The following is a 14647-nucleotide window of genomic DNA, read 5'->3' on the forward strand; positions in this document are numbered from 1 at the left end:
CTATCCAAGACTATTTAACTAAGGCTAATGAGCCAAGAACACAACTCAATGAATAGTCCTTTAATTTGGAGGATGTATAATTTGTTGGACAAGCTTCCTTCTAATTTTGAAGGCTGAATGAATAGTGAAAACAAAATAATTATTGCATTAACAATGCATTCTTAAATAGAGTTTAGAGACGCTAATTATAGTGTGGACAAAAAAGCAAGGTTGTCTTAATAGAGATGTTTATAAATAAAACTCAAAGAGCAAACTAAAAAGAAAACCTACATGACCATTAACTAGAACTAACAAAATATAGCGAGATACTAAAAATATCAAAAATATTCTATCATCCTTCGTTAATGGTTTTTTTGTGAACTAACCTGCAGAAGATGATACATGTCTTGTAGTCACAAAATCTTCAAAACATTTAGTTGGTATTGAAACCCTTCCTAAATATGCAAAATGTCAATGACTGAGTGTAGCCAAAAAAAAAAACGGAGAATGTGGTCTTCTTCATCAGAATGATTTTCTCGTGCGAGAGTAGAGCTTGCCACTGACTCTTCTATTTATCCTCTCAAAATTAGCAAAACTATTGACAAGAAATCATCATAGAATCATCTAACTTAATGTTGAATAACTGAACTATCCTTCCTTGGAAATAGAGATACATATCGAGAACAACTGCGGGATCCTCCGAATTATTGCAAATGAACAAAATGCCGCAAAACAGGCTGCAAAATGCCGTGATTTGAAGAGTACAAAGCATTATTTTTTCGGAGAAAAATAGTAAAAACTTTGAATGAAATGGTAAAACCCAACTGTTTATTTAAGGAACAAATTATGAAAGCCCATCAAATAATTTTTGAGGAAAAAATATTAAAACCCTCCCATAATATGAGCTGATCAGAATGCGTAGGAGGCAACCTCCTTCTAATCTGAATATGAAAAATTTGGGGCCTTTTGCCGAGACCCATCCCAAGAGAGTAGTTGCCAACTTTTTCTTGCAGTCTTTCTTCATGTGAAGCTTGTAACAATAATTGCACTGAACACTCTTTTTCTTTGAAGATGCCAAATGTTGACTTGATCCTTTCTGTTGAGAGAATTGAGAGTTACCTGTGTTCTTGTTTGAGTCTTGTGCTAGAAAGGCCACCTATTTAGAAGAGGAGGAACTATCATGACTTCCAAACTGTTGCTTCCACGTATCCTGTTGCAAAGATCAAAGAATGTCAGGGCAACACTAGTAGAAATGATATTGAATGTCTCTATAAAGTGCTCATAGGATTGGGGCAAGATTTTCAACACGATCCCTACCAATAGCCTATAACTGGTCACATAGATCTTAGATTTTCAGTAAATGTGCCTGGGGAGTTGTCTTCTTATCCATTATGATAGAAAACAACAAATTATTGAAAAAGAAAGCACAACTATTGTTGAATGTCTCATAAAAATCCTTTAAGATGTCGCAGATTTCTTTGTTGTTTTACTGGAAGGCACCTGAGGGAGCTGATCATTTGTAACTGAGAGTTTGATTGACATGGCAACTTCCCAATTATGTTCATCCTATTTATCCTGATCTCTCTGAACTTGAGTAGGACAAACTACTGTACCCAAAACAATTTTATTAAGACAACATTATTCAAATATCATCATTGCTGTTGCTTCAAGGTGTTTCTAATGACGACCATTAAACAACTAATTGCCTTCTAACATAATGTTGGTCAAAGATGCCATCACTAAAACAAAGCTTGCTGGTCAACTGTATGAATGCACATCAATCAAGGTAGATGTTGCACAACTTGCAAAATGGAACACATTGGAAAAAATACTGAAATAAAAAAATCATATTGCTAATGACTGATTCACACACAAATTTCGAGAGGAACAGACCTAGACGTACAAATTTGCTATAAAACCCTGAACACAGGCTTCCTCAAACAAACATTGCTTAGAAAAAAATTAATTTATTGTTCCTCACACGTTTTGAAAACACTAATTAGAGAAAAAACAATCTCCCAAAAAATTTGTTCTAATACCATGAAATTGTTGAAAATGGAATGAATATTGTAGTAACAATGAACTCTTAAATAGAGTCTATAGATGCTAATTATATCATGGATAAAAAAGCAAGTTTATCTTAATAAAGACAACATCTATAAATATAATTGAAAGAGTGAACTAAGAAGAAAGGTTAAATAACCATCAACTAGAACTAGCTAAATATAGTGGGATATTAAAAATATTCTACCTTCAACATATGCAACTTTTGTTTGTAGTTTCCAAACTCATTGTTTGACCATGGGAGTGCCCTATACACTGTCATAATTTGAATTAGTTTTAGAGATGTTAAATATTAAACAATCAATGCTGATCTCCATGATCTCCATGGGTATTGTTAAGTCATTAGAGTTAGAATCTTTGGTAGTTAGTCATGAGATAAGATCCAACAAGAAACAAAGCTTTTGGGATAAACTTGCCCAATTGTACGGCAAGGTTGATGAGATCCTAAAAATTGATATGATCTTAGGCTATTTAACTGAGGCTAACAAACCAAGAGAGCAACTCAAATAATGTGGCATTGATAAGAAAGACGCACAAGTAGTCTTCAATTTGTTAGACAAACATCCTTCAAAGTATGTGACTTTTGTTTCTACTTTCCAAACTCGTTGCTCGACTATGGGAAGTGCCCTATACTACACCATCATTTGATTCATGAAAGAGATGTTGATCCTTGAACAATCAAAATTAGTCATTGTAGGTATTCTTAAGTCACTGAATTCACAACCCTTGGTGGCTAATCATGAGATAGAATCCAACAAGAAACAAAAGGAATCTAAGAAAAAGCCTAAGAATAACATACGATCCACGTCTAATGCCACACAAGAATCTAAAAATTCATCTCCTAAAGGTAGTCATTTAAAAAGTAGAAGCTCTCGTTTGCATATTGCAAGAAGATAGGAGAAGAAGAGCCTATTGTTATAAGAAGAATTCGATGAATTGAAATATTTTCAGAAAAATAAAATCAATTTGCCTTCTAGAATGTTTGCTTTCGCTCCTTCCAAACAAACCTAATTTGATAAGGAAAAGAGTCACACTTTTGGGACAAATCAGAACAATTGACAAGCCCTTTGTGCTACTGCAGGTCACATATCAAGAGGTGGCTTCTAGATTTAGGAGCTTTTCATCATATGGCTTATTTGCACTCTACGTTTTCTTTATTTGATCCTTGTAATATGCCACCTATTTTGATGGCGGTTGTGCATATATGAATGTAATTGGGAGGGGATCTATTGATATTGGGGAGTGCACTTCCAACATGTTATGTGTGTAACTCACTTGACAAATAATTTCCTTTCCATTATCAAATCATGCATGTTGGAGCAAGGGGTTTGTGGAGTCCACTCTTGATTCAATTATCATTAGAGACTTGGAGAGTTTGGTGGATCATGCATCTCAATTGTACGTCTTTCTAGACATTGTACCTAGATGAATTTGATGCTTCAAATGATGATTGCACTTGTAGTGTAGGTTCAGATTTCGAGTAAGACTTTGGCTACTTGAACTTGGGTATTCTCACTTATGATCAAGTTTTTGAGCTTTGCATTCCATCTCCTTCTATTTAGATCTCATCTATTATTTGTGTTGATACAAATTGTCTTCTTATGATTTTGTGCAACATAATATCTGTTGTTTTTTGAGTTATAGTGTGCCTTTGGACGATTACTTGGTAGACATTGTGGGTTTTTTTATGGGTCTTACCTTGTGAATTTGGGAGATACCATTGATGACATGAGTGTGAATACATTGGAACAATATTTGGAGGTCTCACTGTCTTCAAAGGATATACTTAGACTCTTTGGATCTTGTTCTTCATTTATTTTCACTTTATCTTTTTTTTTTCAATAATATGGCCTTGACCAATTTATTTGGAAGGGGTGACTTTTAGCATCAACATGGGGACAATTGAGCAGCTTTCAGAGATTTCGTACATCTTGAGATTTCTTTCTACAAATTCCTTTTAGGATTGGGGAGACTTCATATATACACCTTTGGCTTTTTTCCTCCTAAGTGGAGGAATGTTCAACTATTGTGGACCATCTTCTATATGCAATGTTGAGTGTCCACGATTTGTCCATTTTCTACATTGGGGGCAAAGCTAAATGGTCTTTCTTCTTTTTTCTTGGGGGGGGGGGGGGGGGGGGGACTTTTTCTTCTCACGGAGTTTAGTTCTTCTCATTCTTCTTTTAGAGTATATTCTCTATTTTGGGGAGGAGCTTTGCCCCATTTGGTTTTCTCCTTTTGGGAGGGAGATTGCATTGCATTCATACATCAATTGTATTGCATTTGTGCGTCCATTACATTGCATTTGTACATTGGTACCTAAAATGGCCTAGTCGTCGAGAGTCAAGATTCATCTTTCCATCTTTCCAGCACATTGGGTTTTGTCTCCCTAAGTTGCACTTAAGAGGGGTGTTGGTGTCAATACTTTAGTTATATTACACATGTTGCTTGAGTTTACTTGGGTACAGCATATGATTTGTCCCATTTTAAGTGAATTCCCCTTATCCGATAGTTGTCACCTTTCTACCTAGGTAGATAAGTTATCCCTTTATGTCTCATATCATAAGATTTAAATGCTTATCATAATCTTATGCTATCATATGTGTCACCTTGGCCTATATAACCAAGGATCTCTCATATATTGTATATTCATTCTATTTGCATTTGATTGGAATACAATTTATTCTTGTCATATTGATCTTCTCATTTATTGTGCTTCTCATTAGGCTTCTAAATCTGGGGTGGTTATGTCCGTAGCCAAATCTAATAAAATAGTCTCATAGAAGGAAGCCAAGTTATGTATCTATGAAATGACCTACAGAAACAAACAAAATCAAATCTCAATAATTTTAACATTCCTAACTGTCCTCGAGTTATAGGGTGGCATGCCATTTTTTTTGTAGACACTAAAACAAACATAAATAATGGACATTCTATTGCAGTGTTATATTTTGGCTTAATTTGCAGAGTTTCTCCTCAATATGGATTATATTCCTTTTCTTTGGCTTCTCAAGGTTATTGCTCAGCTCAAGTCATTTGAGTTTGATCTAGATTCATTATCAAATGTTGTGGGTAGTGCAAAATAATTTGCAAATTATGAACTGTCATGAGTCTGTATGACTTTTTTGCATTTTATTCATCACGTTTATCACAATCTCTAAATAATCATGAATTTTGAAGCAAGCACAATTTTATTAAGATCCATTTATTACGAAAAAAACCTGAATTGTGATTAATGTTTTGAAAAGGTTACCATAATTTTCTTAAGCTTTTCTGAATTTTTGGGATACGTTCTCATTAGTTGCTGTGATTTTGTTGACATGATCAGGAGCTATACCAGTCATTGATCAGGTAATGCGTGCAACCAGTGGTGCCACCGTTGCCTTTTCGGGAATTGGACAACATACAAACAAATTTGTAAGAAACATCACATGTTGGATTTGCTTGTAATTTAAGACTTCTTCTATCATTGATCTCATAGTTTAGTTTATATTCCAAGCCTTATGACAATTACATGTTGTGGGTGATTTTCCCCTGAAATTTCTGCATTTATTGCAGATTAGAAAGATAGGACTTAAGAGCATTGAAGCAGGTGTTGGTTGTGGAGTAGGCTTCGGTCATGGTTTTGGTGCTGGTGAGTTTCAATGTCATTTTATTCACACAGATGTGGGAATTATGTTAAATAACCTGATATATGGACTTTCTCTTATTTGGAGCCAATTTTCTGTGACCAAGGATTTTCTTCATTTTCAAAGATATTTAATGGCATGATCTTCGTTAATTTATTCTCCTTCTGGTAACACTATTTTTTTAATGCTTTTAACTGGTTATGCCAAATAGTGTGTAGCATATTTTGGAGAAGCTTCTTTCTTTCATGCTTTGTGGTATTGTGTATGGTGTACTTATTCCTGAAAATAGTGAAGGGTTTCTCATGCTTTCATTAAGCTTAAAACAATCAGAACATATGTAATGGTTGGTTGGTAATTATTGGTTATTTGATGGGTAGGAGCTAGTTTGCAGTATTAAAATCATTTGATGAACTCTGTAAATATAATTCATGATTGAATGATAATGCACTAATCTTTGCTTTCTACCCTGTCTATATTACATTCCGTAACTAAATGATCTCATTGTTTACTTCATAGACATTTCAAGATTGAGACTAGATATGAAATTTAGAGACATTTAGAGGAGCATTAGAATCACTTGGCAAGTTGATTTGACAAAGAATAATCTGCTGTAATATAGTCTCCAAGACAAGTGCTGGGATGGTAATATTGCATTATTTTAGGCTTCGTGGTAAAATGGATTTGTTGAACACTTCTGCTTGTAGAGATTGAATATAGTATAGCTATAGATGCTGACTGAATGCCTAGGCTGATTAAACTATCCTAACACACACATACATGCTGGGTCTAGCATATACACTTCAATAAGTGGAACTGACCTGCCCTCTAGATTGTAAGGTAGTAAATTATGCCATCATCTATAGCCACAAAGGGCCTCCTTTGTATAGCCCTATGAGGGCTCGACCTTAAGTCCTGTGCAGTTCATCATTGCTTCACAAGGGTAGTCACAGCTTTATACTGAGGGTAGCTAGTGGGAGAATAGTCACTATCATCCATAATTCAAATCTCCTATGCGAACTTGAGTTACTAATACCTTTTGTGAATTGTAATGAAAAATGTTCCTATCCCCCTATCTTGAAAGACATGGAAGTGCCCATTAGTTAGAGGCTTTCATCATGTTCTCATATCAAAGGTGATAAGCGGAGGATGAGGTTGTATTCATATAATAGGCGGGAGAATGAGATGGCTTGCTTTGTGGGATGACTTCTATGCAACACATAGCATTAAACGTCAACTTACCATACTTTATACCCTTGAGCAGAATGGTGATGTTGAGCAGAGAAACCACACGATCACTTGGATGGCCTGGTCTCTATTAGAGCAGAGAAATGTTCCAGAGAATTTTAGGGCAGAAGTAATCTATACATCCATTTGTCTTTTGAACATGTCTCCCACATAGATTGTTAAGAAAATGACCCCAGAGGAAACTTGGTTTGGAAGGAAGCCCAAAATTAATCTTTCGGATTTGGCTCCACTACTTATGTTTGTACATCAGATGCCAATTGCATGAAATTGGATTCCAAGAGCCAAAAATTGATGCTCACAAGGTAAGGTGATAATTGATGGGATTATTGTCATTGATTTCAAAAGGTTTCAGGGAGATAAGTGGATTATCATGTTTGATGTCAAAGATGCAAAAAAAAGAGAGATTATTGAGCATAGTATTTAAATAAAGATACAATTAAGAGTCAGACTGCTCTATGTACATTCAGACCAGGAGAATACAATGAAGATTATTTAAAAAAAAAAACAGAGATTCCTTTCCTGCTGTTGGTGAAGACCATCTGTGAATTTGTAGGGACTCAGCAGAATAGAGCATTTGAGGAAAGACAAAGTATGAGAAACTTATGAAGAAACATAACTATAATAAAAAGAATATGAGAGTCTTTGATTAATAATTAAATAAAGTATACATAAACTATGATTGCGTTAATAAAGGGCAAAACAGAATTTGGAAGTAATATTGATATAAAGTATTGCTTCATCTGCAATATTCAGTAAGACACCATGACATAATATAAGCTATCGATGAGCAGACATATGATCTGCTATTACTTATGGAGATAGAGCTGTCCGTAAGAAGTGATGTATGCAAGAGTATATATAACAACAATAAACAATAAATTAGGAAGTAAAAACAATAATATCTGATTCATTGATAGCATGGTTAAAGAAACGGTGATATATGAGAATACATAGCAACATATGAGAAGAAGCCCCAATAAAATCAATAACTAATAACAGAGATAAATGGTACCCGCTAAATATGCTAAATAGAGAGGAACGGTTGATGTTAATATATCCAAGTTATTGAACGCATATCTAAAGTTTAAACATAGATAAGACATTGATATTCGATACATCTAGGTTATCGAATGAACACAGAGAAACCGTCGAGTGCATAGCTAGTTGAAGGAAGACCAAACTCTAATGTGGAAGAAAGTATTAGAATAATCTTTATGTTTCTTTTTAATGCTTACTATTGTATCTTATTGTATCTCTGTAAACATGAGTTTCTAGCTTTTGGAATCCAACTTAGTGTGTTTGGCATCAGGAATCCATACATATGCTAGAGAGCCAAAAACTTTCAAATGGTTGATCCTAGCTTTGCGACCAGACCAGGCTTCCTCAAGAGTCTTATGCTTAACTGCAAGGGTGGGTGACTGGTTAAGAAGGTAGGCAGTTGTGGATACTACTTCTACCCAATATTTTTTGCAAACATTTCTATGTTCTAGCATAGCCCTAGCCATTTCTGTGATGGTATGGTTTTGACGCTCTACAACACTGTTTTGCTGAGGGGTGTGAGGTGTGGTGAATTGACGTCTAATGCCATGAGTAGTACAAAATGTTGAAGTTGATGAAAGATCAACCTCACAGCTCTCAAGAATCACTTGCATGCAAACACCTATCATAGAAAGAGAAGCAAAAAGCTATGGAGGCAGGAATTGCCAAATCCATAGACGAGGAAAAAAAAATTATTGCTATTACCAAAAGTGAATGAATAAAATTACAAAGAGATCAATCTTTATAAAAGGAGATCAAATCCCTAACAGGAAAAAAGCTAGGTTGCATTATAATAATTAATAAAAGAATTAATTATTATATGCTTAAAGTTTAGCTTAAGTAAACTAGAGATAAATAAGTAACTTAATAATTAAATCAAAATGATTTAATTAATAAGGAAATATCTTATTACTCTAACAACCCCCCTTAAGATAAACTTAGGGAGTAGCTAAAAACCTCGAAACTATTGCTGAAAGTAAATTTGGGTCCCGGCAACAAAGGCCTCATGAGGTACCCAATCACAACAAAATCTCTATGAAATGGAGAAATAGAGAAAACCCAGTGGGAAAAACTCTACTCCAAAAAGAGATAGCTGAAAAATCTAGTGAAGGACTGAAGAAGCCTCCAACTAGAGGAATGTCCTAGAAAATAGGAACAAAGAGTGATCATGAAGAACATCATTGAAGCATATAGAAGCTGTAAAGTTCTGTCGAAAGATAACTGTTGATCTGAAGAACCTCCACTGAAATAGAACTTGACTAGGTAGAGAAGACTGTAATCTGCATCGAATCAGGAGACAAACAACTGAACTTGAAAATACAGATGGTATAAAACACCAAAAGCTTGAAGAGCTGATCAATCGAACCAAGGAAGCATGAGAAACAACTGTGGAATCCCCCCCTAATGCAGATAGGGTGAGGTGATAGGCAACTGAGAAAGTGGGCCGAAAAAACTGCAAGTCAAAGAACCACGATCAAGATGCACAAAAGAGTACTGTGTGTACTGAGGTGATCAATCTCAGACACGTCATGCGGCTAATGTCATGGAAGGGACACTCATTGGAGAAAGGAAGATGGCAAACAAAGGCAAAACATCAACCCCCCCATGGCACTTTATCAAAGTAGTGCATGTACAATAAGACACACGATATAATGAATCCCAAAAATATAGTAATCTGTACGAGTGTCCTCAGATGACACTACTCGAATCAAAAGGCAAAACAAGGCAAAACTATTGAAACGAAAATACAGATATAGTATGGCACTTTATTTCAGTGCGATTGCAAGAATGCATACAAATGATGTCTACAAAGATCAAAAAAGGCATAAGACTGATACAAAAGATAGTACAAGTCATGATGAATCATCTGAAGCAACGAAATTGATCCTCGGACCTGAAACAACCAGGATATCCACCAGAATGCAAAAAAACAAAAGACTGAATAGAATGTGCCTGGAGCAGAATCTTGAACAACTAGCATCACTAGAAAGAGCTCAGAAAGATCTTTCCAACGATATAAAGGAACCCCAAATCGGAGATTGGATGCTCAAGATATGTCTCCTGGAGTGCAAAATAGAACTTCTGGCTTTGACTGTGTAAATAGGAAATCAAACAGCATCAAAAGTCCAAATAGCCAGCACCATTGTGACGGGCTCGGAAAGAGCTTTCTAATGATATAAGATTCGTCAAAAAATACCTCCGTATGACAAAGATATGGCCAAAAACCACAGACAACTTTTTAAGATGAAACAAATCATAGAAATGATGGTTTGAAGGCCGTCAAATTTCAGCTCCAAAAATGATGATGTCAGCACCTGTGGCTGTCAGACTTGCTGCATCAGTACTTTGCTGATGTCACTGCTGTCAGTACTTTTAATGATGCAGGTGTCATTTTTAGGAAGATTTAAAAAGTTGTGATGTGAATATCAGGATTTAACTGTGTGATTTTGAGTCAAACTCATTGACCCATGTTTCATGAGTAGTGATTCAACATGAATCCATCTCTCATGAGAATAAATGGAACACTTAGCACTCATTGGATCTAGGTGATGCTCACAGATTTAAAAAGGTTTAAAAAGGTTTCTTTTGAAAAAACAAAACTCTTTGAAATTTAAAAAAAAAAAAAAGCATATGCTTTTTAAAAAAAAAATCATGAGTTTTTTTTAATAAAGCCTTTTGATTTTGTGATTAATTTTTTTAAATTAAAAAAATAAATTGTCTCCTTGGAAAGCGTGCCCAAATTTGGTAGCAAATTTTTTTGCCTCAAATTTCAATTGTCCAAATTGGACAAATTTTATATGGAAATAGGGGTTTTTGGGTGCTACGAATCCAACGGTGAGGTCTGTTTGGGCTCAAAATGCATTGAAAAAAATGACCCCCTCAAATTCAATACAAAATAACTCTGAAAACTGAAACCCTCTGAAATAAAAAGGCATATATCTGAAAGCCAAAAAAAAATCTCATAAACTGAATAGGGGCATGAAGATCTGGAGCTCTGATACCATGTTGAAGTTGATGAAAGATCAACCTCACAGCTCCCAAGAATCACCTATATGCAAACACCTATTACAGAAAGAGAAGCAAAAAACTATGGAGGCAGGAATTGCCAGATTCATAGATGAGCCATTCTTGATGAGCAAAAAGAAAGATTGCTATTATCAAAAGTGAATGAATAAAATTACAAAGAGATCAATCCTTATAAAAGGAGATTAAATCCCTAACAGGAAAAAATCTAGGTTGCATTATAATAATTAATAAAAGAATTAATTATTATATGCCTAAAGTTTAGCTTAAGTAAACTAGAGATAAATAGTAACTTAATAATAAAATCAAAATGATTTAATTAATAAGGAAATATCTTATTACTCCAACGCAGAAGGTAGAGAAAACAAAAGAACAGAATTCCCCCCCATTATCGGTCCTAAGAGTACAGATGGGGGAACTAGACTCTTTTTCTACTAGGGCTTTAAACTGCTGAAATACAGGAAAAGCATTTGATTTTTGCTTAAGAAAATATACCCACATTTTGTGACTGAAATCATCCACAAAGAGTAAGAAGTACCTGTTCCTAGTAACAGAAAGAGTATTCATAGGACCACATACATTAGCATGGACCAGCCAGAATACTTTAGATGCCTGCCATGATTCACCATCCTTAAATGGTGTCCTATGTTGCTTCCCTGCTTGCTCCGCAAACGCGATGGTTCTAGGTCTGGATATCAGGTAGGCCATGGACTAAATTATCTCGAGCAAGTTGTGCTAGATATTGAATGTTTAGGTGACTGTATCGCTGATGCCAGAGGCTGCTGAGAGTGGATGATTTGGTGATAAAGGCATGCTCAAGCGAATTGCCTGAATCAACAAGCCTATAAATACCATGATCCTCAAGACCGACAACAAGTGTAGTGCGAGAAGCACGATCAATAATCGAACACGTATTTCCACTGAAAATGACATCCAACTAAGGTGAGTGCTTCATAATCTAACTAACAAACAGAAGATTATGTTTCATGCCAGGAACATAACATACATTGAGGAACATGAGTCTTCTTCCTCCGTACTGAATCTGAACATTGCCCTTGCCGACAATATTGTATTCTTCACCGCCTCCAAAGATTACTGAGTCAGAATAGGGAGTGAATTAAACAAACCAATCACGCCTGTGAGTGAAATGTCGGGAGGCATCAGAATCTATGTACCAAGCAGAAGATTTCACATGATCTGCAAGTATGTTGGCCATAAAGGCATGGTAGATAGATTCTTTCTGCTTTGAGTGTTGGGTAGCATTGGCTTGCTTTTTAATTGAGTTTGACTTCTGATGTTGTTGATACAGATGCTCATAATATGTGAATGACACAAACTTCAAGGTGAGAAAATGGAAGACCCAAAAAAATTAGAGTACCCAGAAGAGAGCTCGAAAAACCCAAAAATAATACGTTGTCAGAATTCGGATCCGCTGGCTCAAAAATTGAGGCATCCATAAAAATCTGACAACCCATTTGAGATCTTGAAAAACCCACCAAGAATCTGAAAACAAAAAATTTTTCCGACCCCAAAAATTAGGGTTTCGAGCCAAAAAACCAGTTGGCAGACATGGAGGTCAAAACAATAGAAAAATGGTGTTTGCAGGTCTGAAAATGCCCGATTTTGATTAGAACAGGGGAGTTTTTGTCTGAGACAGCATAGACAAGGAGTTTTTAGCAAAAATAAACTATGATTTCACCTTTAAAAACGTTTTGTTTGGCAAACGTGTGTTGTGCTATGTACATGGTACTTCAGAGTATGGTCTTCTTTACACAAGGAGTGCTACTCCTCAACTCAGTGGATTCACTGATTCCGATTGGGTCGTCTCAGTTGATGACAGGAAATCTACTTCTAGCTATGTGTTCAATATCGGATCTGCAGCAGTTACCTGGACTAGTAAGAAGCAACAGGCACGGGCACTCTCCTCTATAGAAGTAGAATATAGAGGAGCTGTCAAGGCAACTTGTGAAGCAGTTTGGCTTTGTCAGATGCTTGCAGATATGCATATTCCTCAAGCAGGTCTGCCTTTTTTGTTTTCAGACAATCAGGAAGTACTCAAACTTGCCAAGAACCCAATGTTTCATGAACGAACCAAGCACATAGAGCTTCATTGGCATTACATCCGATAGTTAGGAGAAGATGGATCTATTCAGTTACTCTATGTCCCTACCTCAGAGCAATTAGCATATATTTTCACAAAATCCTTTGGTCCTGACAAGTTTGTTAAATTCAGGGGATCTATTGGTGTAGTAAATAGATTGAGCATTAAGGGGGGTATTAGAATAATCTTTATGTTTCTTTAAATGCTCACTATTGTATCTTATTGTATCTCTATAAATATTAGAATGTTTCTAATATTTAGGTGTAGTCTAGAATAGAATGTTTCTATTCTATTCGACTCTCCTCTTTGTATATATAGATCATTTGATCTCTGATTAACAAGTCAAATATTTTGCCATTTACGTTTGTAACAGAAAGAACCTCTCACCAGTTAAAACGGTGACATAATTAGCAAAGGTTTAGAACCGATAACGATGGCAAAGAGAAATGCTATACGTATTGACACTAGATCGAATAATCCCAATAAAAATAAAGGAACTCAACAAAAACTATAAAGTTCAATAGCCGACAGTATTTTATCAATATTATAGAAGCCTGCTGAGAAGATGTTGTCTTTGCATATGTACATTGGGGAAGCTATATGTGACGATAGTAAAGAGCCATGCAATATTGGGGAACTGACAAATTTCAAATGGAGACAAATCAGAAACATTCATATTGAACAGTTTGCATAAGGTAGTGATGCCATTGTTACTCAAATTTTGCACACATGTAAAATTTAAGTATGAAGACAAAAGTGCATAAATGCTATTCATTTCATACAAGAATGTCCTTGTTTCATCAATTAAAAAAATAGATACAATTGATATTTGCATATGATGAAATGAAATGAAGTGCTGAAAGTAAATTCTGGCACACAATTGGCTGTGAGAGTAGCCCCTAGACTGCTGTTACAAATTCCTACTTTTTGAAAATAAATAACATGATAAGATTAAAGAGCAAGGAGAGGGTCATGGGCACCAGTCGTTGCCTGTAATGACTAGTCACGTTGTATCTTCTCGTCCCTGCTTGATTGTTGTTCCGCATCACTATCCCTCCAAGCTTCCAAATCCTGTATGATAAGAGGCAAAATGTTAGATCCAATGGATCTAAGCAATGCTGGTGTCTCATCTTTCCATCCCTTTCCAATTCCTAAGATGCTAGGCATTTTCATGAAATAAGAACGCATACCAATAGTAAAGGAAGCAAGCAAACATATCAAAACTTTTTATTGCTAACGTGTTTGTTCACTGTGCAGTGTTCTGTTTCTAACAGATATGCGGATATAACAGTAGGCTCCCACGAGGGTTTTTGAGCCCGTCGTACTCTTTAGAAACAGAACAAACATGAAGCTGCTCAATTTTAAGCCTCAACATATATACAATAGAGAAGATAGCATTCAGAAGTAACAAAGAAATGTAATGAGTACAACTTCAACACCTTCTAAGATCAAAGACAGGAAGGGGAAAGTAAAAACAGAGTCAAAAGAGGATACTAGATATGCATACAAAAGCTGTTTTATATGTCCAAAGATACAAAGATAGGTAAACAAGTAAGTGAAGAACATA

The 14647-nt window shown here is 35.5% G+C and overlaps 1 protein-coding gene across 5 annotated transcripts in view; it reads left to right on the forward strand.

Annotated features, from left to right (window-relative positions):
• LOC149542106 (dynamin) overlaps positions 1-14647 on the forward strand; it is a 149782-nt gene that overhangs the window by 16193 nt on the left and 118942 nt on the right. For all 5 annotated transcript variants that reach the window (XM_089797154.1, XM_089797153.1, XM_089797155.1 and 2 more), the window contains exons 2-3: positions 5372-5460; positions 5602-5677. In XM_089797154.1, the coding sequence (XP_089653280.1) occupies positions 5372-5460; positions 5602-5677 (165 nt within the window). The remainder of the gene's footprint in view (positions 1-5371; positions 5461-5601; positions 5678-14647) is intronic.

This window comes from Cupressus sempervirens, chromosome 8 (assembly GCF_028749045.1).
Source record: "Cupressus sempervirens isolate cs-2001-9-10 chromosome 8, ASM2874904v1, whole genome shotgun sequence".
In the NCBI taxonomy this organism is placed as follows: Eukaryota; Viridiplantae; Streptophyta; class Pinopsida; order Cupressales; family Cupressaceae; genus Cupressus; species Cupressus sempervirens.